Source organism: Odocoileus virginianus, chromosome 16 (assembly GCF_023699985.2).
Source record: "Odocoileus virginianus isolate 20LAN1187 ecotype Illinois chromosome 16, Ovbor_1.2, whole genome shotgun sequence".
Taxonomy (NCBI): Eukaryota; Metazoa; Chordata; class Mammalia; order Artiodactyla; family Cervidae; genus Odocoileus; species Odocoileus virginianus.
The window spans coordinates 57756693-57782826 of NC_069689.1; the positions used below are offsets into that span (position 1 = coordinate 57756693).

At 43.0% G+C, this 26134-nt stretch overlaps 1 protein-coding gene across 1 annotated transcript in view; it reads left to right on the forward strand.

Annotated features, from left to right (window-relative positions):
• LOC110127355 (ADAMTS-like protein 3) overlaps positions 1-26134 on the forward strand; it is a 219630-nt gene that overhangs the window by 47297 nt on the left and 146199 nt on the right. Inside the window, exon 3 of the mRNA XM_070478277.1 lies at positions 12410-12529. Coding sequence (XP_070334378.1) covers positions 12410-12529 — 120 coding nt within the window. The remainder of the gene's footprint in view (positions 1-12409; positions 12530-26134) is intronic.

Consider the following 26134-nt stretch of genomic DNA (forward strand, 5'->3'; position numbering starts at 1 on the left):
GTGTCCCCGATGTGTTTCTGGACTGTGTCAGGTTGGGTGATGTCTCGTTGCCAAATGGGGAAGCACTGGTAACATTTTTCCCTTCTTTTCTTTCTCTTCCCTCCTTTTCTTCCTTCTTTCTTTCTCTCTTTCTCCATCCCTCTCTTCCTTCCTCTCTCCCTTTCTTCCCTCCCTCCCTCCTTTTCTTTCTTGTCCTCTCTCTCTCCCTTCTCCCTCCTGCCTTCCATTTTTATTTCTCCCTACCTCCCTTTCTCTCTCCCTCCTTCCCGTGTCTTGCTCGCTCTCTCTTTCCCACTCCCTCCCTCTTTTCCTTCCTTCCTTCTGTTCCTCCCTTTCTCTCCCCCTCCCTTCCTTCCCTCCTTCCTTTTCCTCTCTCACTGATGGGCTTATACAAGTTCATGGATTGGGATATACACTGATTTGCATTATGCTTAGTGTTGGACTCTGACGTTGGCGACAAAATCACTGTGCCCATGTAATCAATCTGTTGTCCAGTAACGGCGTTTTCTGCCTACTTAGGCCTGCACTTGTGCTCTTGGGGCCTGGGCGGGGTGGGCTGTGGCTCGCTGGGAGCAGGAGACATCCGAACAGACAGCCGGAGAGGAGGGCTGGGGCCTGGCCTGGCTGGAGTCGGAGAGCTGTGGAGGCAGACAGGCGCTTGGGGCCAAGGAGCAAAGCGTCAGAGCGCTGCTGTAGGTAGAAGCAAATGACTCCAGAGGCTGGCAGATCCCAGCCAGGTTCCTAGAGAGAGTCAACGCTGTGATGCCTGCAAGGAAAAGGACAGACTCCAACTCGTGTGTTTGGAAAAGTGGAAAATAAGAAGTGTTTCCCTAAGAAACCCTCCCCTATCTTGCCCCCCTTATCCTGACCACTCTATTTAAAACTGCAGGGACTTCCCTGGTGGTCCAGTGGGTCCAGTGGTTGGGACTTCGCCTTTAAATGCAGGGGAGGGCGGGTTTGATCCCTGATTGGGGGGCTAAGATCCCACGTGCCCTGCCACCATAAAACCAAAACATAAAAAACAGAAGCAATACTGTATTAATAACAAATCAATCCAATAAAAACTTTAAAATGATCCACATGAAAAAAAACCTTAAATAAAACAAAAAGCCACTGCAATTTATACACCCCCCCCCCAGCACTGCCAACTTCTTTTTCCCGTATGATATTATGCCATGCCGGGCCATGCCATGCGTGCGTGGTCAGTCACATCCAATTCGTGGTGACCCCATGGACTGCAGCCCACCAGGTTTTTATGTCCATGGGATTTCCCAGGCAAGAATACTGGAGTAGCTTGCCCTTTTCTTCTCCAGGGGCTCTTCCCAACCGAAGGATCAAACTCACATCTCTTGTATCTTCTGCATTGGTGGATTCCTTACCACTATGCCACCTGGGAAGCCATGTGACATTATACAACTTACATATTATGTTCATTTTCTGTTTCCCCTAATTAGAATATGAACTTCTTGAGAAAAGTGATTTCTGTCTGTTTTGTTGACTGATGAATTCTCTGTATATAAAACAGCTTCAGTGCCTAGTAGGTGCTCAACAAACGGTATGTTGACCCTGGACATACCATCAGGAAGTATCTGGACAGCAATCTTTTGGGGAGTCCCTCCTCCTGCCATTTGGGGTAAAGTAAAATAGTGATTTGTACTCTATTTAAAAAGCAAAAATGCCTTTTCTGTGCCAGGGAGGTAATCATGAGTGTCAATGGGGAAGGGGCTATGGGGAAAATACATATTTCACTTTGAGATAAAAGAGTAGATTCCACTTCCTAGACTGGATCCCCTGAGACTGGTCCTCCCTCAGCCTTGTACCCCTGATAGGGTGGACATGATGATGCTGGGGAGGGAGTTACAGAGATTCTCCCAGGAAACACCTCCCTTCTCCATGGCACTTATCCCTTCTGGATCATTCTCACACACAGCACTTCTCAGCAACCACAGTTTTGCTCACTTTCCTCAAATAAACCATCACTTCCTTCTCTATACTGACAGTCACCAGTATGACTGGACCAGGAAGAGGGGAGGGGTTGGGAGAAGGAAAGAGTTGGGTAGGAAGTTTACAACTGATGAAGATTTGTGGTGATCATCCATCTAGCTTTTTTCTTTACCTGTGGAGCACTGTTCAGGGAATACAATTTTCAATTTCTTTCCCCTGAGGTGTTTTAGAATTATTTCCACGTGACATTTTGGTGATTGAGGCTCTTTTCAATGGGTGAGCTTACTTCAAGTCCTTGAAAAATGGGCTCTTAGGTACAGTTTTGTGGGAGGGGTGGGCTCCGGGGAAAGAGGATCTATATTGTGTACATTGGCACAGGCAGGCTTTCTTTCCTCTCCCCGTTTAGAGTAATAGTCTAGTTTTTAAATAACCCCTTGTGAAGTGCCAGCGTGGTCTTCAGCCAGAGCATTCTCGTCTTTCTGTGGCAGAAAGAATATTCAAACATCAGTCATGCCGGGCTCTCCGTGGGGGTGGAAGGGCAACCTATGTTGGTTTTTCTAGGAAAGACAATTAATTATTGACTTTCTTATATGCACCAAGCCTATTGCTGAGGACTGAAGAGGGTTCACATATATAAAGAAGTATTATGATTTCATGTTCAGATTTTCTCCTTTCAAGGAACTATTAATACAAGGTGAAGTCTGTTCCAGCAAGATCTTTTCACAGATTACTTTTGGCCCTGCTTGCCAGGGCTGATTAAAGATGTGTGTGTGTGTGTGTGGGTGTGGGAGTGGGTGTGTGTGTGTGTGCGCGCGCGTAGGGGAAGGAGATGGAAGGAGAGAGAAACAGAGAAATTTGAGAGAGACTGTGTGTTTAGTGGGGCTTCCTTGGTGGCTCAGTGGTAAAGAATCTGCCTGCCAATGCAGGAATCTGGAAGATCCCCTGGGGAAGGGGATGGCAACCCACTCCAGTATCCTTGCCTGGAAAATCCCATGGACAGAGGATCCTGGTGAGCTGCAGTCCGTGGGGTTGCAGAAGAGTGGGACACAACTCAGCAACTAAACACCACTACACTATGTGTTTAGTGGCAGGTGGAAGAGTGCTGCTATGGATGACATTGATAATATCCACATTCCAGTTTGCTGAAGAGTCTTAATAGGATAAATTTAAACTCAAGGAAAGACCTTCTCCGTGGAACAGCTCATTCCGAAGATGCACACCCACAAGGCACCACCTTCCTCTCAGCACTAAGAGGGACCCAGTAGGGTCTGCCACTCATGTTTCTTTGGAAAACGTGACTCAGAGTGAAGGTGAAGTTTGCAACGACTTGGTGTTGGTGTTTCTGTAACATGGTATGGAAAACCTCGAACAAACTTTTTGACCAATCCAATATTTTAGCTGAGATGTACTCGTAGTCACGCATTTATTCAAGTGATAGGCCTTTCAACCCAGTAAGATAGAGAGAATGTATTCGCTCAGTCATGTCTGACTTTTTATGACCCTATGGACTGTAGGCTGCCAGGCTTCTCTGTCCATGGGATTTCCCAGTCAAGAATACTGGAGTGGATTGCCATTTTCCTCCTCCCAGGGATCTTCCTGAACCAGGGGTTGAACCTGCATCTGCTGTGCCTTCTGGATCAGCAGGTGGGTTCTTTACCCACTGAGTCATCGGGGAAGCCCATTGTATTCATCTGTTGATGGTAAATAGAGAAGAGGAACCTTAAATTCCTAGTATCATTTTTTTAAAAGACTCAGATAGTTGTGAAAAGTCATTTTCTTTCAGCTGATCCTGTCAACCTTGGCAAAGTAAATATATTTCATATTTAATTATGAAGTAAAACATCTTGGGATGATGACATCCTACTTGAAAAACCGAAATGATCCAGAAAGTTTCTTTTTGAGCCTTCATTTCAGGTTCAGGAAACAAAATGCACATCGTGCATCTTGGAACAAAAATGCACTTGGTATCCTAAATTTAAATAATGTTGGTTAACTTGATTAGTCCCTCATGGACCTTGGAAGGTAGAAACTGTAAAATCCCGTGTGTAATCCAGGATGGGAGGAATAACACCCAGAGACCCTCCAGGGAATGTATTCCTTGCAGGCTGACCCAGAGTCTGGGGATTCTAAAACATACACTTTAAGACTCAACAAATATTATCATTTAAGAGGACTCATTGGAAAAGACCCTGATGCTGGGAAGGATTGAAGGCAGGAGGAGAAGGGGACGGCAGAGGATGAGATGATTGGATAGCATCACTTACTCAATGGACATGAGTTTGAGCAACCTCCAGGAGTTGGTGATGGACAGGGAAGCCTAGCATGCTGCAGTCCATGGGGTTGCAAAGAATTGGACATGACTGAGCTGAACTGAGCTGAACTCCCTTCTCTGGAGGTCCAGTGGTTAAGACTCTGTGTTCTGGATTCAGGGGGTAGAAGTTCGATCCCTGGTCAGGGAACTAAGATCCAACATGCCACACAGCCCAGCCAGAAAAAGGAAAAAAATATAAAGGGACCTTTCACCTGTAGGAGTGGTCGGCACCTTCCATCCTGGAGCTGAACTCTCCCCTGTAGACCTTAGCTGCTGTTAATTGAGACTGACTTCTTATGCATTCAAATTCCTGATGATGACTTTAATCGGCCTCTATTAAACCCTGGTGTCACAGGGAATTGTAGTGCCATAGTAGCTTAGGGGACTTCCCTGGCGGTCCAGTGGTTAAGTCTTCATCTTTTAATGCAGAGGGGGTATGGGTTCGGTGGGGAGCTAAGCTCCCACATGCCTCATGACAAAAAACAAAAACAAAAAACCCCAATAAAACAGAAACAATACTGTAACAAATTCAATGAAGACTTTAAAAATGGTTAGCACACAAAAAAATCTAAAAAATAGTGACTCAGGGTTATGCCTTCGTATCTTTTGGCTCTTGTCCTGACCTATAAAGCCCAGCTGGAGTCTCAGTTCTTGGAACTAGCGTCTTACTTCCATGTGCTGTCTGTGTCACTACAGAATCTGACAAGGTGTTTGTTGACTCTCTAGTGACCAAGCTGGGGATTCTGAAATGAGGAGACTCAAAGCTGGTAAAGTCCCTGTCAGCCTGGAGAAGAGCCTCATTCTCAGTCTTGTCCCAGTGAAGTGTTGTGGCTGAAACAAGGAGGCAGAGCGCATGCTCAAATTCAGGCTGACACAAAGCGGGGAGAGAGCGATGCAAACCTTGATAAATGGAGTCAGGATCCAAAAAGAGCCTTGGCAGGCTGGGGTGATGGGTCAGATTCAAAGAGAGCCTGGATGATTGGGGATAGTACAGTCCAGCTCTCCAGTACAGACATGACTTCACAGTGGTAGGTAGGAAAGAGCCTTGAAAGGTGAATGTGAAAAGTCAGTGTTAGTCACTCAGTTGTGTCCGACTCTTTGCAACCCCATGGACTGTAGACTGCCAGACTTCTCTGTCCATGGACTCTCCAGGCAAGAATATTGGAGTGGGTAGCCATTCCCTTCTCCAGGGGATCTTCCCAACCCAAGGGTCAAACCTGGGTCTCCTGCATTGCAGGCCGACCCTTTACTGTCTGAGTCAGCAGGGAAGCCCAGGAAAGAACCTTAGTGACCTTTATTGACCACAGTTCTGTAGAGATCAGTGGTGTGGTGCTTGGCTGTGTTCATGCTCTGGAGAGAGATGGACATCCACCTATAGTGCTCAGACCAAGCTTGGGAGAAGGGTTTAAACTGACTTGTTGAAATTCAGTGGGAATCCCACTGTATAATGTTAACGGTGACCACTTGACTTTTGAGGCATATTGGGTTCCCATTCTTTTGTATAGAAACACCCACTTCTCCTCCACTTGTCTTTCCTTCCATCACATCAGCCAAACCTTTTACCAAGTCTTGAGAGACATTCTCTATCCTACCCGGGGTGTATGGAGGCTTGTTGTTGTTTAGTAGCTCAATTATGTCTGACTCTTTGCGACTGCATGGACTGCAGCACACCAGGCTTCCCTGTCCTTGGCCATCTCACAGAGTTTGCTCAAACTGATGTCCATTGAGTCGATGATGCCATCTAACTATCTTATCCTCTGTCGCCCCCTTCTCCTCCTGCCCTCAGTCTTTCCCAACATCAGGATCTTTTACAATGAGCTGGCTCTTTGCATCAGGTGGCCAAAGTTATTGGAGATTCAGCTTCAGCGTCAGTCCTTCCAAGGGATATTCAGGATTGATTTCCTTTAGGATTGACTGGTTTGATCTCCTTGCTGTTCAAGGAACTCTCAAGGGTCTTATCCAATACCATAATCCGAAAGCATCAATTATTTGGCTCTCAGCCTTCTTTATGGTCCAACTCTCACATCCATACATGACCACTGGAAAAACCATAGCTCTGAGTATATGCATGGAGTCTAGGACACGCAAATCTTGTCCTTGAATCGCCATCCCATACTTACTCTCTCCTGCCAAAGTCAAAGCCTTCGGCTGGAGGGGGAGGTGAGTAAGCTGCATCCTTGGGTCCCTGAAGGGGCCGTCTGGATTCCTCCTGACCCCCAGCCCCGGTGACTCAGCAGCTGTGGACAGTGGCTGGTGGGATGATGCGTTTTGGCAGCTTCTCTCCTTGGTTCTGGACCTGTGTCATGGGAAGCTTGCACGTATCCTGGTCCAGCCTCCCTTCCCCCACACCACCTCCTCGTCCTCCCTGCAATTGCTGCTGCCTGAGGGGCCTGGCCTCCTCGTTCACCCAGTCCTGTGAGGCGCCACCTGCCACCAAGTCTCCCCAATGTTTGGGAAGTTGGCTCCTCATCCGGTGAGATGTCAGTGTGTGTTCGTTGCTGCCTAGGCTGCTTGCTTTCTGAAGTCATGAGAGAACTTAGCCATTTCTCCTTAAAGAAAAGTCTGGTTTTCCTAAGACTGTCCCTGTGGAGGGAGCTGGGGGGATCGAATGGGGGTAAACTTTCACTTGGCAGCTGGGCTACAGCCCATGGGGTCGCAAAGAGGTGGACAGAACTTAGTGGCTGCACAACAACAGCAAAAGTTTCTTCCAGTTTTATAGATCTGTGATTCAAAGGTTAGTCTCTGCCTAGATTCTGCTGCATGTAGGCTTTAGAGTTCAACTTAGTATATGTGTGTTTGCTAGAAGGGAGGGGAAGACAGGGGAAGGCTGTAAGGGAGGATGACAGAAAGTGGAAAGGTACCTCATTCCACCTTGTGGAGCAATGGGCCACTTCAGAAGAGTTTGCTAGATTTCTTTTAATTTTGTTTTAACATTTATCTCCTCTTCTATGGATTTCCTTCCCAGTCAGGTCACCACAGATCTCTGAGTATTGTTTCCTGGACTGTACTGGAGGGCCTCAGTAGTTATCTACTATATGTGCATTTGGCATTTTGCTTCAGTTGTGTCTGACTCTGTGTGACCCCATGGACTATAGCCGACCAGGCTCCTCTGCCAGTGGCATTCTCCAGGCAAGAATACTGGACTAGTGGGTTGCCATTTCCGCCTCCAGGGGATCTTCCCGACCCAGGGGTTGAACCTGCATCTTCTGCATCGTAGGCAGATTCTTTACTGCTGAGCCACCAGGGAAGCTGTATCAATCCCAGTCTCACAATTTCTCCCGACTCTAGTTTGCTAGATTCTGACGTACCCCTGTTGCCTTCTGACGGAGTGAGCTCCTTGTCATAAAGGTATTCACTTAGAGGCTGCAGGGCATCGGGCAGGATTGCTGAGGGGGACAGGCTGGATCAGATGACTGAGAAGGTCCCTTCCAGCACTGAGCTTTCATTATCCTGGGATGCTACAGGTCAGCACTTCAGACTTCACACAAGCATGGCAGCCCACACTGACCACCACAGATGGAGAGGACTTGGACTGCACCCGGCTGCAGCATCAACTCCCACAGGATTGAAACTTGACTCAGGAGGAAGGATTTTGGTCAAGAGAGGTGAATGTAAAATCAGTTTATCAGTGACACAGGGTGTGATGTGAGCCTAGAGAGAATCTGGTCTAGCTCAGGGACTGAAAAGAAAAAGTGAAAGTGTTAGTTACTCAGTTATATCCGGCTCTTTGAGACCTCATGGACTGTAGCCTGCCAGGCTCCTCTGTCCATGGGATTCTCCAGGCAGGAATACTGGCATGGGTAGCCCCCTTCTCCAGAGGATCTTCTTGACCCAGGGATCAAACGCAGGTCTCCCTCATTGCAGGCAGATTCTTTACTGTCTGAACCATCAGGGAAGCCCTAGTCCAGGAACTGCTGCTAAGTCACCTCAGTCGTGTCCGACTCTGTGCGACCCCATCCCTGGGATTCTCCAGGCAAGAACACTGGAGTGGGTTGCCATTTCCTTCAATGCATAAAAGTGAAAAGTGAAAGTGAAGTCGCTCAGTCATGTCTGACTCTTTACGTCTGGTAGCCTTTAATTGCCACAGAATGGGTTTGGCGAGAAGTTTCACCCCCTATTGCATGGCTCGGGTAGTGTGGCCATCAGTCAGACTCTCACTGAATCACACCAGACATCTCCATGGGGAACACAGACATGATGGAGACACAGCCCTCAGCCTTCTGGAACTGCCTCCACAATGCTGCACTGAGATGCCTTTGGGCAGAGGCAGAAGCCTGGAATAGGAACACAGTGAACAAAATGTAAGGCAAACAGGTCATTTTACCCAATCGAATTTCAGCAGCCACAAAAAAAAAAAAAAAAAAAATAGCTCATTGGTGCTTAAGAAATGTTTGTAGTTGTTGTTAATAGCATAGAAGAAGCACAGCAGGCAAATACTCTGATCACAGAGGCTTAGGACAGTCCCCCTTGCTGCAGAAAGCAGCCTCTTGGGAGTAAACGTGGCAGCATTTTTTTTTTCAATGGTGGGGCAGCTTTAGAGGAGCCCAGGAAGGAGAGCCAGCTTGGAGTGAGACAGCTGAAAGGAGCTGGGGTGGGGAGGGTCGAAGAAGATGATGGGGATAAACAGATGATGATCTTGCAACCAGGCATCCCTGGAATCTAGTATGTGCGTGTGTGTTAAGTCACTTTAGTTGTGTCCGACTCTTTGTGACCCCATGGACTGCAGCTCACAAGGCTTCCCTGTCCTTCACTATCTCCTGGAGTTTACTCGGACTTACGTCCAGTGAGTCGGTGATGCCATCCAACCATCTCATCCTCTGTCTCCTCCTTTCTCCTTTGGGCTTCAGTCTTTCCCAGCACCAGGGTCTTTTTGCAATGAGTCGGCTCTTTGCATCAGGTGGCCAAAGTGTTGGAGCTTCAGCTTCAGCATCAGTCCTTCCAATGAATATTCAGGGTTGATTTCCTTTAGGATTGACTGGTTTGATCTCCTTGCTGTCCAAGAGACTCTCAAAAGCCTTCTCTAACACCCCACTTATATAAAGTTAAAACAACTTTCTCCCAACTTTATTCACATATCCCTCTGTTTATTTACTTTATAGCACTTAGAGCTTTAATTTTCATATTTAGAAATTTGTTTGCTTATTTAAAAAAATCTGTCTCTTCCACTAGAGTATAACCTTCATGAAAAGAGATACCTTATCTTTCTTGTATGTCATTGTATCCAAAGCACTCAGAACAGTTTCAGGCATATAGTAGGTGCTCAATAAATATGTGTTGAATGTATGGTCAACTAAAGATAAGCATTATACAGGATTGTAGTTTTTTAGTTGCTAAATTATGTCCAACTCTTTTGTGACCCCATGGACCGTAGCATGCCAGGCTCCTCTGTCCTTAGGATTGTTCCTCCTCTTGTCCCAGGCAATACTGGAGTGGGTTGTCATTTCCTTCTCCAGGAGATCTTCTCAACTCAGGGTTCCAACCTGCGTTTCCTTCGTCCTCTGCACTTCAGGGGGATTCTGTATTGCTGAGGCATCTGAGAAGCCCATTATATAGGGAGGCTTTGTGTCTTTAGGGAGCTAGTTTCGGGTGGTGATCTTAGGCTGCTCCCAGCCCCCAGTCTTTGGTGAAATGACCTAACTGTGTCTTTGCACATGATTGCTAACAGGTTTCAGCCCTGGCTCCTGCTCTGTGCTGTTTGGCAAGTATCTTAACTCTCAGAGCCTTAGTTCACTCATTTCTAAATTTAGGAGTTCGACCTAGATGACTTCTAAGGCCTCTTCAGGCGTTTAAAACTATGATTCTATGATCTCTGAAGCCAATAGAGGCAGGTAACATTTATTGATCTTTGCTGAGCATTTTGGTTATGCTTCCATGAATTATCTTAAGATAGAATCCATTATTTTCTAGTAGTTATATAAAATTTGGCTCTGAGGTTTACCTAGATGTGTTTTTATTTTGGTTAGAAAAACAATACTTTTACACATACTGAAGCTTCCTAGGAAATACAGAAATAAATTTTACCATCAAATTCACCTTTGATTTTCATGTTCAAGTTTTTATTCCCATCTCAGTTTTTATTTTTTTAAAATTATTTTTTCTGGATATGATCCAGAAATCTATATGCTTATTTCCTCAGTGAATTCTTAACCAAATGAACGTCAGTATTTGGAAATTAGTACACAGGTTGTTGGAGATTGGAGGGGAACAAAAGGAGGAGGAAAATATATTTGTTTGAGCTTCTATACTATAAGGAACATAAGCTAGATGAGAAATTTACTCCTAGTAATTCATCTAGTCCTCAAAAGTGATTTTTTAAAGATTTATTTTTATTTGGGGGTATAGTTGTTTTACAATATAGTGTTTATACTATACAGTACAGTGAATCAGCTATGTGTGTGTCTGTGGCTCTGTTGTGTCCGACTCTCTGCGACCCCATGGACTATCGCCCGCCAGGCTCCTCTGTCCATGGACTTCTCCAGGCAAGAATACTGGAGTGGGTTGCCATTCCTTCTCCAAGGGATCTTTCTGACCCAGAGATCAAACTTGGGTTTCCTGCATTCCAGGCAGACTCATTTGAGTGGCTCATTACCATTTGAGCCAGTAGGGAAGTTCAAATCCACTATATGTGTATATATGTCCTCTCCTTTTTGGATTTCCTTCCCATTTAGGTCACCACAGAGCATTGAGTAGAGTTCCCTGTGCTATGCAGTAGGTTTTCATTAGTTATCTATTTAATGCATAGTATCAATAATGTGTATATGTCAATCCCAATCTCCAAGTCATCCCACCCTCCTTTCCCCGCTTGGTGTCCAAAAGTACAAATAAGGTCATCTATACCATTTTTCTAGATTCCATAAACATGCATTAATGTACTGTATTTGTTTTTCTCTTTCTGAGTTCTCTCTGTATGACTGTATCTAGGTCCATCCACGTCTCTGGATGGCACAATTTTGTTCCTTTTTACAGCTGAGTAATATTGCATTGTGTATATGTACCACATCTTCTTTATCCATTCCTGTACCACATCTTCTTTATCCATTCCTCTGTCGATGGACGTCTGGGTTGCTTCCATGTCCTGGCTATTGTAAATAGTGCTGCCGTGAACATTGGGGAGCATGTATCTCTTTTTGAATTGTGGTTTTCTCTGAGTATATGCCAAGGAGTGGGGTTGCTGGGTTATATGGAAGATTTATCCCTAGGTTTTAAGGAATCTCCATAATGGATGTATCAGTTTACATTCTCACCAACAGTGCAAGAGGGTTCCCTTTTCTCCACACCCTCTCCAGCTTTTATTTGTAGGAGTCTAATAAATGCAATTTAAAGTCAGAACAGTGGCTCACAAAGCAGAAGATAATCAGCTGTAGTTAAGCCATAAGTGTCTTCTATTTTTTCCCACACTAAAGAATACTAAGGGGTGACAAGCTTTAATACCAGGAAGACTTTTTACTTTTTCTGATATTTCACATAGAGCTCCATGGAACACTGCTAACACGTCTTGGGGTCTTCTTGTCTTTGCAAGGGCTGTGGCTTTAGCGCCCCTTCCTTTTCCTCCCAGGGTGACTTTAGGAACAATGTCCAGCAGACATATTCTGTGCCCTAAACAGATAGCTAATGAGAAGCTACTGTATAGCTCAGGGAATTCTGCTCAGTGCTCTCTGGTGATCTAAATAAGAAGGAACTCCAAAAAAGAGAGGATATATGCACTTCTGTTACAGGATGGAAAAAATAAGCGTGTTTCTTACTCCTTCACCAAACAATCACAACAGAAAGAAAGTAGGTTGTTTCCATGTCTTGGCTATTGTAAATAGGCACTTCCCTTTTCTTGGTGAAACCTTTTGTGGTTGGATTCTTTTGGACTCACCCTTTTCAGAGACTGCCTATTGGGGGTCCTTTGTTGTTGTTGTGTGAAAGTTGTGTCTGACCCTTTTGCAACTCCATGGACTGTAGATTGCCAGGCTCCTCTGTCTATGGGATTTTCCAGGCAGGAATAATGGAGTTGGTTGCCATTTCCTTCTCCAAGGAGTTTTCCTGAGCCAGGGATCTAACCCGAATCTCCTGCATTGGCAGGCAGATTCTTTACCACTGAGCCTGCAGGGAAGCCCACTGGGGGTCCTTACTGGGCCTTATGTGTAACCAAGCAATCTTGCCTTTCAGACCACAGCAGAGAAGTCTCCTGGGGCCTACTTCCTTCCTGAGTTTGCACTTTCCCCTCAGGGGAGTTTTCTGGAGGACACAACTGGGGAGCAGTTCCTCACATATCGCTATGACGACCAGGTAAGAACCTCACTGGAGAGCCTATTTTGGGCTCTGCCATTTGCCAGTGGGCAGGAAACAGTTTCTCAAAAATAGCTTCAAAATCTTTCTATTTCCTCCTCGGCACAACTAGTACAATAGACTGGTGACATCAGGAAGGACCCTGAAACCCTGGGCTGCCCACGCTTGCATGTAGCTTCCTGCACAGTGTGTGGCTCCTGCTCTGGTTGTGGCATTGGCTTGAGAGACACGGTCTCTGATTTTCATCGGAAATATTTAAATATTAAGATAAATATTTAAATTTGTTCATTTTTGCTATTGCCAAATTCATTATGTAATTCTGAAATTATCTAAAAGTTCTGTTTTCTGATTAACCTTTGCTTTCATTGCCCTCTGAGCTCTTATTTAATTTTTTTGACCAGTACCAAAACTTGCCTTTTTCAAGTCCATTTTCCAGAAAGGAAAACAGATGCCTGCTTCTGTGTGAGTGTGCTTGTGTGCACATGGGTGTGTGTTTAAATCACTGCACAAAACCGCACTGGAGAGCAAGACTTGAGCTTGGCTGAGATGCAGAGAGCAAAACTGCACCCTCAGTACTATGACTTCTCATTCTCGATTTACACTGATACCTTCTTGTTGTTGTTTAGTTTCTAAGTCATGTCCGACTCTTTTGTGGCCCCTCAGACTCCTCTGTCCATGGGGATTTCCCAGGCAAGAACGCTGGAGTGGGCTGCCATTTCCTTCTCCAGGGCATCTTTCTGACCCAGGGATTGAACCCACGTCTCCCACATTGGCAGGAGGATCGTTTACCACTGATCCACCTGGGAAGTCATTTTCATAATATAGACCTCAGTTAACGCTTTGGGCCTGTTTGCTAAGAGGGGCTAAACCATCAAGTTACTTTCTGCCCTTTCTCCTGGATGGATTTTTAGAGGATCTATGATTTGTTGTTGTTCAGTCACTAAATCGTGACTTACTCTTTGCAACCCCATGGACTGCAGCACACCAGGCTTCCCTGTCTTTCACTGTCTCCTGGAGTTTGCTGAAACTTATGTCCATTGAGTCAGTGATGCCATCCAACCATCTCATCCTCTGTCGCCCGCTTTTTCTCCTGCCCTCAATCTTTCCCAGCATCAGGCTCTTTCCCAGTGAGTCAGCTCTTTGTGTCAGGTGGCCAAAGTGTTGGAGCTTCAGCTATGATTTATGTCCCCTTTTAGTTGAGAAATTAATGATTTAATAGGTTTCCTTAGGAAAAGTTCAGAGAAACTACTCGAGGAGCCAGTAAAGGATAGAAGAGGATGTCTGGAAAATCACGAGCTTTGTGTTTTTTAATTAAAGAGTGGTTAATGCCTTCTCCAGCTTCTACAGATAAATTATATTTAATATCATAACAATATAAAAGCTATCTGAAGAGGAAAGTAAGCCCCTTCAGTCTTTCCAAAAAGCCTAAGGCAGACCTTAAAAGCATATGGCATGCGGTGGAAATTCTGTCCTAGGACATAGTGCTCTAGAGGGCCCAGTGGATAGCCTGTGAAAACATTGTGTTGCTCCCACTGTGCTATAACAAGCCAATAATAGCACCTACCCTCTGCTATTAAAGGCAAAAAAAGAGGCATTTGTACCAAACTAGGTGTATCCGTTGAATGAATCTCAAGAATGTAATCAACTAGAGAATTGTTAGCCTATCAGCCCAAGCCCTGGATCCTTTTTCCTCTTCATGCTGAGTGTGCAAACTGCACTGTAATATCAGAGAAAAGTTAGATAAAATATTCCTCACTTTGAAAACTTCCCCCTTCCTGCAACATACTATCAAATGTGACGAAAAGTTAAGAACATAGACTCAGGAGCCAGACTGCTTTGGGTTTGAATTTCAGTTCTGATATTTTACTTGCTGTGTGACTTTGGACAAGTTACTTCACTTCTGTGTGTCTTAGTTTTGTCATCTGTGAGATATATGATGGTATTGATCAACCTCACGGAAATGTTTTAAGAATCAAAGGAGATAATTCAGGTAATTCCTATGTCTGCCTGCACAGGTTCTGATACATAAAAGTACTTCATGTAGCTATTGTTATTGCTAGTAATATTATTTGCAAAGATTCAATTTGGAGAATCTCAGATACTCTTATGGAAAAGAAAAGGAAGAAGCATACTCTCCATTCATATCAAGGGTCTGCACACAATATGTTAAATTCATTGTTTATTAAAGTATAACATAATTATAGTAAATGACACCCATATCTGAAGTATAGAAGTTGACCAGTTTTTAAATATCTTTATGCCTGTGTAGCTACCACCCAGATCCAGCAATCAAACATTCCCCCAGCCTAGGAAGCTCCATGGACCCCTTCTGGTCAATATTTCTCATCCAGGAAGTAATCACTAGTCTGACTTCTATCACTGTTATAGATTCATTTTGATTTTTATTTTTTCTGTTTTTTTTTTTAATTGGGATATAATTGCCTTACAATGTTGTGTTAGTTTGTGCTGTCCAGTGAAGTGAATCAGTTACACGTACACATGTGCCTGCAGACTCAGCTGTTTCAGACGTGTCCGACTCTTTGCGACCCCATGGACTGTAGCCCACCAGACTCCTCTGTCCATGGCATTCTCTAGGCAAGAATACTGGAGTGGGTTGCCAAGTCCTCCTCCGGGGGATCTTCCCGACCCAGGGACTGAACCTGAGTCTCCTGCGTCTCCTGCACTGCAGGTGGATTCTTGACTGCTGGGCCACCAGGCCACCACTGGGCTACATATACGTATACTCCCTCTTTTTTGGATTTCCTTCCCATTTAGGTCACTACAGAGCGCTGAGTACAGTTCCCTGTGCTAAACAGTAGGTTCTCATTAATTATCTATTTTATATGTAGTATCAATAGTATATGTATGTTAAGCACAATCTACCAATTTATTTCACACTCTTTTCCCACTTGATGTCCATTTGTTTGTTCTCCATGTCGCTGTCTCTATTCTTGCCCTGCAAAGAGGTTTATCTGTACCATTTTTCTAGATATACATGTTAATATACAATATTTGTCTTTCTCTTTCTGACTTAGAACTTCACTCTGTATGACAGACTCTAGGTCCGCCCACGTCTCCACAAATAACCGAGTTTTGATGGGATCATACAGCGCATACTCATCTGTGTTCAACTTCTTTCCCACATTATGATATCTAGAGATTCAACCAGGTTGCTGGATTCAATGTGGTTCAGGTTTTAATGTCTGTACCTTGTGCTATCTGCAACCAACTGTCTCATCTCGGAGCAGGTGGCAGCATATTGCGTGGCAGGCAGCATCGCTCCTACACAGAAATCCCCAGGTTGTCTCTCAGAGGTTTTCAAGGCAGCCACCCCACTGTCCCAGCAGCCTGGAGCCAGAGTGACAAAGTGCTTATGCTGTGGAGGCTGCTGTCTGGTTCCTGAAGTTGTGGGTCAGGACTGGGTTCACTAGGAACTTCCGCCTATCGAATACTCGTTTGATAAAATGGGAAGGAGGCAGACAGTGTGTAGATACTTGCTGTCTTCGATGACCCTGTAGGACTTTTTAAAGTACTCGATTCTGGTGTATTTTCATGATGACCTTCAGGCCACTCTTCCAATGTCCCCTGGATTAGATGTCTGGAAAACTAAGAGCCCCGAGGCCAGTAAAGCCCAGCTGTGATGTAGGCTGTGTTTAATGAATCACATAAAAAGCGCACTATGGGTTATAAGGGAACTGGGGCAGCTTCTAGTGAGGTGTGCCATCCTGAGGCCAACTGGTAGCCATGCATTTTGGTGCAGGCAGGACTGGTCAGGCAGCCTTTGTCTTGCTTCTGCCACTAATTGGCTTGTAATTTAACAAAGTCATTCAGCATCTTTGGACCTCAGAGTCCTCATTTTTTTAAAAAAGAAATATTTTTGGCTGTGCTGGGTATTTGTTGCTGTGCGGGCTCTTCTTTAGTTGCCATGAGCAGGGGCTGCTCTCTGGTTGCGGTGCACAGGCTTCTTACTCTGGTGGTTCTTGTTGCAGGGCACTGGGCTCTAGGGCTCTGGCTCAGCAGTTATGGAGCACGGGCTTACTTGCCCCATGGCATGTGGGATCTTCCCAAACCAGGGATGGAACCCATGTCTCCTGCATTGGCAGGCGGATTCTTTACTACTGAGCCACCAGGGAAGCCCCCTCATTTGTTTTGAAAAACAGTGACTGTGTTTCATGTTCCAAACTCCTTCCTGTCCTATATAGTCTACTTTTCGAAACTACAGACATATTCTACATTGCAGAGTGTTAATTGGATCATGCTGATGATCAAGGCAGTCATGCCAGTGATGCAGTAAACTATTAGTTAGAGAGTCATAGAATTTTATAGCTGGTGAGACTTTTCTCAACTGCCGCATTTCAGGAGTCAAGGAAATAGACACTCTGAACGTGCAAATGACTTAACTCAAGGACACCCAGATGGTTATGTGAAAAAAACTGAAACCTATATTCTAAACTTTAGGCTCTCCCACTCTGAGATATGCCCCACTGCCTCTCTTGGAAGAATCATGTCAAAAATTATCTCTTTTCCTAAAAATCCCAATTCCACTGTTACAGTGGGCTTCCTTGGTGGCTCAATCAGTAAAGAATTCACCTGCAACGCAGAAGACCTGAGTTTGATCCCTGGGTTGGGAAGATCCCCTGGAGAAGAAAATGACAACCTACTCCAGTATTCTTGCCTGGGAAATCCCATGGGCAGAGGAGCCTGGTGGCCTACAGTCCATGGAGTTGTAAGAGTCAGACACCACTTAGCAGCTAAACCACCACCGCTATTACAGTGAATAGGCCTTTGGAGACCTTAGCAGATCTAAGGGAATAATTTCATATTCATGAGCTGCTTCATGAGCTCATTCTTAACTCCTTGAGAATTTGGAATTGACTATTTGTTGTTCAGTTGCTAAGTCGTGTCTGACTCTTTGTAACCTCATGGACTGCAGCACGTCAGGCTTCCCTGTCCTTCACTGTCTCCTGCAGTTTGCTCAGACTCATGTCCATCAAGTCGGTGATGCCACCCCACCATCTCATTCTCTCTCCCCCCCTTCTTCTCCCGCCCTCAATTTTTCCCAGCACCAGGGTCTTTTCCAGTGTGTTAGCTCTTGGCATCAGGTGGCCAAAGTATTGGAGCTTAATTAACCTAGGATAAGTTTTAATGCAAGCTTATGGACATTTGGGAGAGAACCACCTGGATTTTGTGTTGCAGAGGCCCTTTTATATTTTGTTGGTTTTGTGGCTTCAATGCATGTGGGATCTTAGCTTCCCCACCAGGGATAGAACCTGAACCCCCTGCATTGTAAGCATGGAGTCCTAACCACTGGACAGAGAGAGAAGTCCCCTGCAGAGATCCTTTTATACTGTTTATACCCATCATCTCTTCTCCCCTGTCACCATCTGTCACTGACTGATCTGGTATTTATTTTGTCTCTTTCTGCCCAGATTTAAGTGGATTCGAGATTTTTTTTTCAAGTTAAAATCACTGTCACCTATGCTCTCATCTACCTTTGCTTTCAGTGACTACTTGATTTCCAAATTCTTATTTTCTCCTGCTACTTTTTCCTCCTCCTTTTAGCTCTTAAAGTCTGACTTCTAGCATCTCCTTCCTCCATACCCCCTCTCACCTTAGACAGCATTATTTTCAAGAGTTTCATTTCCTTCCCTAAGTCAAATTCAGAGTTTATGTGAATCATTCTACATCTGTAAAACTCTATGATTGTAAAATTCTCCGTTTGTCAAAAATTAGAATAACGTCATCTGAGGTATCATAACATCATCATTGGAGTCAAGTTAACTCTTTGCCTACTTGTATGATTTCTTGTCTCAAAATGCCACTTCAGTTTGTATTTTCTTTACTATTTCCATCAGCAAGGAGGATGTGTGGCCCTGGAATTATAGAATGACAGAGTTGGAAGGAAGTTTAGGGATTCTGTTTTTTCAGGTGAGGAAGTGGAGCTCTAGAGAGGAACAGTGTCTTACCCAAGATCACACAGCCAAGAAGTAGCAAAGCCAAGTGTCTGTTTTTTGCCCTGCAGCTCAGTTAAGACATTTTTTACATCTAATCTGCGGGAAGGAAAAGTATGAGAGCAATGTTTGAATGAATTTTTAATATGCATCGTAACAATAACATGTTAATAATGAACTCTTTGTGTAGTCTTCTTTCTAAACTGCTTCTAAATGTCTTTTTTCTTCAATGATTATGAACAAACTGAATTTTCATTTTGCTTGTTTGAGTATTGATTTATGTACTCTTTCTAAGGACAAGAAATCTGTTTGCTGCGAGTCCATCTTTCTCAAAGTAACTTCTTCTGAACTTTTCATGAATATCTTGGCCAGGAGCTTCATTGTGGTTAAACTGTTGGCAGGCCTCAGAAATATCACTTGATGTTCCCAAGTTATTCATATAATTGTTTTTAACCTGGGAAGTATATACCAGCTTCTGAAGTTTCTCATGAAGGGAGATGGACAAGACCCTTGAACCTATAGGACATTGCCAGTGTCTCTGGGGATCTAAATGGGCAGCTCACATGTTCTCTGCATAGGAGAGTTTTCTTTGTTGTTTCTGGCCTGTGTGTATAATGTTTTTAAGCAGCGAGCCATTTGAGTTTGAATAGTTCATTCCTTTGTTAGTGAGTAATCTTGGTCAAATGTAGTTAGGCTCCTTCAGTATTCCAAAGAGTTAGACCATGAGCTTGCTTTCTCATTAGATCGATGTTAGGGGACAGGAACACATTAATGGGAATGATTTGTACTTGATTCCTAATTCAGGCACATTGCAGATACATGAATACTGCACATGTAGCCATACGTTCTGCTCTAATTCACTTTGGTATATGTGCATTCTGAATTTCATTATCATGGAGTTTTTTGCACATCAGCTCATTCTCAAGCATAAAAGAAAAAGATTGGTTAATGGAGAGTCACTTGAACCATGCAGACAGTTTCCTCTTCTAATGCTGTCTTCTTTGACTCATTTTTGGAGTACTGTGTAATTTTTCAAATTACGTTCATCAGGTGAGTTAAATGGTAGATACAAGCTGTTGAAGTTCCAAACAGTTCCCAGTGCAGCCCTTACTGCCTGTGCCCAGATTTCTCTTCTCTCTGAGGTCTGACCTGTCCCTGCCCAGGATGCACTAGGTTTTAAAGCACTTTGAGACTAGGTTACTTCTAATCACTCTACTGTGTCACCCTCAATCCTTGGATGTCCACTGCCTCTTGGACTACCAAAAGATCATAAGTAGCCATATAAGGTTAATAATAAAACAAGGTAGTGTGTGATGAATGCAAACTAAATTATAAAGGCAACAACATAGTGGAATGGAAAAGCACATTGGAAGTCAGGAGATCTGAATTTCTGATACTCATCAGACCTATGACCTTGAACAAGTCACTTAAATCAGTAGCCTACAAAGTACTGCCTACAGGTCAAAACCTGCCCCACTCTTAAGTTTTTGTAAGTAAAACTTTATTGGGACACACACACACACACACACACACACACACACACGAAAGCCATTGGGCCCCTCTTCTCTGCTACAAAATATAAGTTTCTTTTAAATGAATGTCAGGGTTCACAATCTACTGTGGTCTCTTCCGCTTCAGGCATAGCAATGTGAGTGGATTTTAGTTGTGTCTGCTGTCTTGAATCAAGGCAGGGCTAGGGCCAGGAAGCTGGCCTTTCAGGCTTGCTATGAGGATGGGGAGTAGGTGGCAGGTAGAAGACTGGATGGAAGCATGTTATTTCTTTCTCTTGTCAAGGAGGAAGAACAGAGATGGAAAGAGCTATAAGACAAAGGTGAGTGGATTCGCTGGCTGGGTGAGAGAGCCATGTCAGGCCAGAAAAGACTTTGCTGACTCTCTGCAAGCTGAAGTTGGAAGGGCTAAATGTCCAGGCAATAGTGGAATTTATACCCTATCATGAGAGGTTTTAAGCATTATGTTTTGATTGGCTGATTTGGAGTTTGGAAATGTTGTTTTTGGTTGGGCAAGTCCTGGCCTACAGCACAAAAGTACAGGCATGGCTTGCAAAGAGGTTCTTGAGGGGCTAAGGCTCTGGGAGGTTTGGGTCATTCCATGGATGCTTTTGTCTGTTCATGCTTGAGGCTGTATCACTCTGGACAGTATTTCTTGGATGTGGACTTTGGGTAGCAGAGGCCTCTTGAGGGCTGTTCAGGTGGTAGGCGGATGGTTCTGGCACATGGATGCCTGAGACCAGTTGGAAAAGTACCTTTAAAGTGTCCACAGAGACTTCCCTGGTGGTCCAGTGGCTAAGACTCCATGTTGTTAATGCAGGGGACATGGGGTCAGTCACTGGTTAGGGAACTAAGATCCCACATGCCACAGCTAAGAGCCAGCACAGCCAAATAAGGAAATCATAAATATCTTTAAAAGTGTCTCTAGTGTTATTTTCTATCTAACCTTTTATGATACTTTTAATATAAGTCTCATGTCCACTTTCTTAGGGTGACCAACTGTCCCAGTTTTCTTGGGACTGAAATCATCCAGGCAAACTGGGACAGGTAGTCACTCAACTTTCCAGCCGGGACATTTCTGTGCACGGTTGGGCTGGAGTTACCAGTTGAGATCAGTGGGCCTGAGGTCGAGGTGCTGCTGGCTACTGTGCTTGGTGGGTCATTCCAAGACCCAGTGGGGAACAAGAGTGTAGCTGTTAGGGGTGTCCCATCTGGACATTCTCTTGTCATTGTCTTCCAATAAATTTCCAGGCCTGGGTTTTTCGAGAGGGTAACATGGAAGCATATACCATGTGTAAAACAGATAACCATTGGGAATTCACTGTATGGCTCAGGGAACTCAAACCAGGGTTCTATAATAACCTATACGGGTGGGAAGGGGTGGGAAGTGGGAGGGAAGTTAAAGGCAGAGGGACACATGTATACCTATGGCTAACTCATGTTGATGTATGGCAGAGGCCAGTACCATATTGTGAAGCAATTTTCCTTTGATTAAAAATAAATAAGTTTGGGAAAAAAAGCCAAAACTTAAACAAAAATTATTTATTTATTTAGCTGTGTCTCTCAGGCTCAGTAGTTGTGCACACGGGCTTAGTTGCCCTGTGGCACATGGGATCTTAGTTCCTTGACTAGGGATCGAACCCCCGTCCTCTGCATTGGCAGGTGTATTCTTAACCCCTGGACCACCAGGGCAGTCTAGGTCTGGTTTTATTAGTGAGGCTTTTGTGTGTCCATTCATGTGGCTCTTCTCCATCTGTGTCTTTACACAAATTGTTCCGGTTGCTTAGAACATCCTCCTCTGCTTCCTCCCCTCTACCAAAATACTTGTTCATTGACGTTGGTTTGATCTCTGGGTTGGGAAGATCTCCTTGAGCAGGAAATGGCACCCATTCCAGTATTCTTGCCTGGAGAATCCCATGGACAGAGGAGCCTGGCAGGCTACAGTCCATGGGGCCGCAAAGAGTGGGTAAGCAAACACACACACACAGTTTCAAAGAAATCAAGATGTAGTCAGTATTAAGTATTCTGGTTTCACAGAAAATTGAATTATGAAAATAAATTTCAGAAACTTAGTAACAGAGGAAAAGGACAGGGTAATAAAATTGATGAGAAGAAGATGGTAGCTATGTTATACAGGTCTCAGAGAGCTAACTTATTAATATATACTCACAAATGACAGAAGAGATTGAGTGGAAGAGAAGAAATTAAATAAATGCTATAAGTCACTTTTGATTTACTAGAGATTTTGTGAAGAAAATCCACAAATATCGCTAATATATGTGTTAATTATATTGCATTCTGATTTTTTAAAAAAGTGAGAAGCAGCATCTTAGAATTTAGGGGATGCAAATGTAGAAAAATTAGCATATGGAGATGAATGTAGCCCAAGTTCCCCGAATCTAAATAATCCAAATAAACATTAAGACAAGATGTTTTTAAGACAAAAAGTATAAACTCTTGGACATTTAAAAATATTCTCCTAAAGCAATTATTGGCCAAAGAGGACATGAGAAATATAATTACACATTTTGTAGGAAATAACCAAAAAGAGAATACTGTATCAAAAAATCATAATTAACTACAATCTATATTGAGAGGTAAACTTATAGTCTCAAATACTTTCAGTAAATGTATACATTTACTATATTCAACATGTGGTATAGAACAGTGGGTTAACTATTTAGAGAAAGTTAATTTCAAGTCTTTTCCATATGCCAAAATAAATTCCATATGGATTGAAGAGTTAAATAAAAATTAAACCATAAAAATATAATAAGACTGTAAAAGTAGATGTTTCTCAAATTTCTAATGGAGAAACTTTGAATGGAAAATAGAGTGTATTGGTAGGTTTGACTATTTAGAAGGCTTAAAACTGTGTATTTACTGAAAATCATTCAAATGAAAATTTAGAGGAAAATAATATGTACAAATTATGTTAAAATACTGTGTAAAATACTTTGTAAGAAAAAGTTAAAAAAATAGTAAAGGAAAATAATTTATTCTTCTAAAAGGAAAGCAAAAACCTGTTAACTCATGTGGAAAAACTCCACTTTACTTGTAATCAATAAAATGTAAATCCAAGCAATGACCAAATAGCATCCCCCCCCCCCAACTTTAGTTTAAAAAAGGAAAAATATGAAAACCTTGTGCTGGCAATTGTGACACAAAAGGTTAGGCTATGTGATGCTATTGAATAATAATATATGCACTGCTTTTTGATAAGCAGTTCTGTAATCTTTATTCAGAGCCTTAAAAATATGTTTACTTTTAGCCAGCTTATGTCTTTTCTGGGAATTAGTCAAGGGAATATTTTAAGGTTTTTTTTTTTTTTAAGTTTTATGCAAAATTACATTGATCTCATCATTATTCATAATATGTGACAACCAGGAACAATTTAAATATTAAGCCATAAGGAAATGGTTGAATAAATTATGGGATTTCTCACATGGACTATTACAAAATTTTTATTATATGTGCGCTTTCAAAATAACATGGGAAACATTAACATTATATCCATAGATTGTAAGTTTGGGTCACAAAATCATAGAAGTCTCCAATTTTTTTCATATGTGGACAGAAAGAAAAACACCAAGAAATACCCCAAGCTGTTAACAGTGGTTATCTTTGGACTGCAGAATTATGCATGTTTTAAATTTTCTTTTAAGTGTATTCTCTAGGCTTTCTACAGATGACTGTACAATATTTTGATCATTAAAACATGATAAATATTCTTTACAAATAGGAAGGATCACTCGGGGGAGTGGCTAACAATACTGGAATACTTTGAAGGGTGGGGGCAGTTTTAATAAATGGAAAAGATTAGGGAATGGATATATTCAAGATTCACACTGAATAAGTGACCACCAAGCTCTATGCCTTGTGGGTCATTTCTTTTCTTGTCTTTCTTTGAAGAACTTCACTAATAAGGCAGAAGACCTCACCTTTACTTTTGTCTTTTATGGAGAAACTTTATTTTCCTATGGAAACTTTTTCCTTTTTTTCACTTTATAGAGCACAGATGTCTGCAGGATTCAGCCTTGGGAGATGTTTATGTGCAGGTGTTCAATTTCCCCTACATAAACCCACACGCATTGATTCCCTTCACCCTACATTTGGGTGAAATTCATACTGTAACGCGAACATGAATATCTATCTATTGATACAAATGCTAATCAATAAAGTGTTAGTGTGAAACAGTAATTTGCATTACTCATTAAAGTTGTTCATGTTAAATCATTTAATAGAATAATTTTGTGATGTAAAGGGTATTAAAAATTGAGGTTGGGCATGTTTGACCTTGGGAAGAGGACCTTCTGGAAATGTTCCCTTGCAGCAATGCTCAAAACCTGAGAACTTGCACTCTGGTTTGGGAAAGATTTCCTTGAAAGTAAAACCCATCGCTTTGGGTGACCCATCAACTTGAAAACAATCAGCAACATAAATACAAAAGGGAACAGGGGCACCGTTTGGCTGTTAGATGCCCCCCCACCCCCACCCCTCAGCTGAGCCGTAACATGCTTAGATTAATTTTTCAGATTATATCAGCAATGGAAACTCAGCATAAAAAATTCAAAAATACTGTACTTCTCTGGATCTCAAATTGAAAAAGACCACCCAGGACTAGGCTGTTTGCATTAATTTCAGAGGGACAGAATTGTCAAAGAGGAGGTAATCTAGCGGTGTGGTAGCTGACCTGTAGGTCCTAACTTTTTTCTTTACAATATGGATAACACCATGGATATTCAGTTGGCCAAAAAGTTTGTTTGGGCTTTTCTGTAACATTTTATGGAAAAACCTGAATGAACTCTTTGGCCAACCCAAAAAACTGACATAAAAAATCTGATGTTTAAAAATGATATGGAACATTTTAGAAGGTGCTAGGTCACTTATGGGTACTGATTACCCAGAGAAGGTGCTAGTGATAAGACCAGGAGCACTGGTCACCTCTCTTGTCTTAAATGCGCTGTGTTGAGTCGTTCAGTTGTGTCTGACTCTTTGCAACCCTATGGACTGCAGCCCACCAGGCTCCTCTGTCCATGGGATTCTCCAGGCAAGAACACTGGAGTGGGTTGGCATTTCCTTCTCCAGGGGATCTTCCAAACCCAGAAATAGAAACTGCATCTCTTGCATCTCCTGCATTGGCAGGTAGATTCTTTACGACTGAGTCACCTGGGAAGGAGGTTCCAAACTGATGCATCCAAACCGAGTTCCAGGTGGGAACTCCAGGAATAAAACCTGCAGAGCTGAATCTGAAATGCCATCCACAGCTAGGAGTGTTGAACAGAGGACTGAGGCTGGAGAATCCTCCTTAGAGTGGTGCTGGGTCACTCTGTGTGGCAAAGGGGCAAGAATTGGGGCAGAACGTGGGGTGGAGATTGGGGTTTGAGAGACCATAGCTCAGTTTCACACCAAAGCCAAAACCATCCTTGAGGACTCAAAAGCTTAGTGCTTGGGGGCAGTTAGCTTTTTATTTATTTATTTTTAAAATTTTGTTATTGGAGTATAAATGTTTTACAATGCTGTGTTAGTTTCTGCTGTACAACAAAGTGAAATCAGCGATGTATATACATATATTCTCTCTCTCTTGAGCCTCCCTCCCACCCCCATCCCATCCCGTCCCTCTAGGTTATCACAAAACATGGAGCTGAGCTCCCTGTGTTATGCAGCAGGTTCCCATAGCTATTCATTTTACACATGGTAGTATATCTATGTCATGTTCCCTGAAATGATGCTGAGCATCACGAAGTTGTCAAGTTTATTTCCTAGGTCCCTAATTCAAAGACTTTAATGTATGCTTTTCCATTTTAAAAGAGTTAAGCTAAAAATGAGACTCTGGAGGGCATCCTTCTTTATCTGGAAAATTACTCATTTCCCTAACAGTGTCAGATAAATGAGTCATCTCTGTATATTTCATCCATCTAACAGATGCTTCCTTAATCAGATCAGAACATACGTGTAAAAGTGGAAATTAAAGGAACGTGTTGGGATCCATGTTCTTCCTTAAAAATGGATTTTCTAAGAAAACTCTATTCCGTTTGAATAATGGGCAATAATATATACCAAGGTTGTAGCTTTTATCCTTAATAGTAAGTATAAATTACAGGAAATGCTGTAGAACTATATTAGAAGCTATGTAAACAATGTTC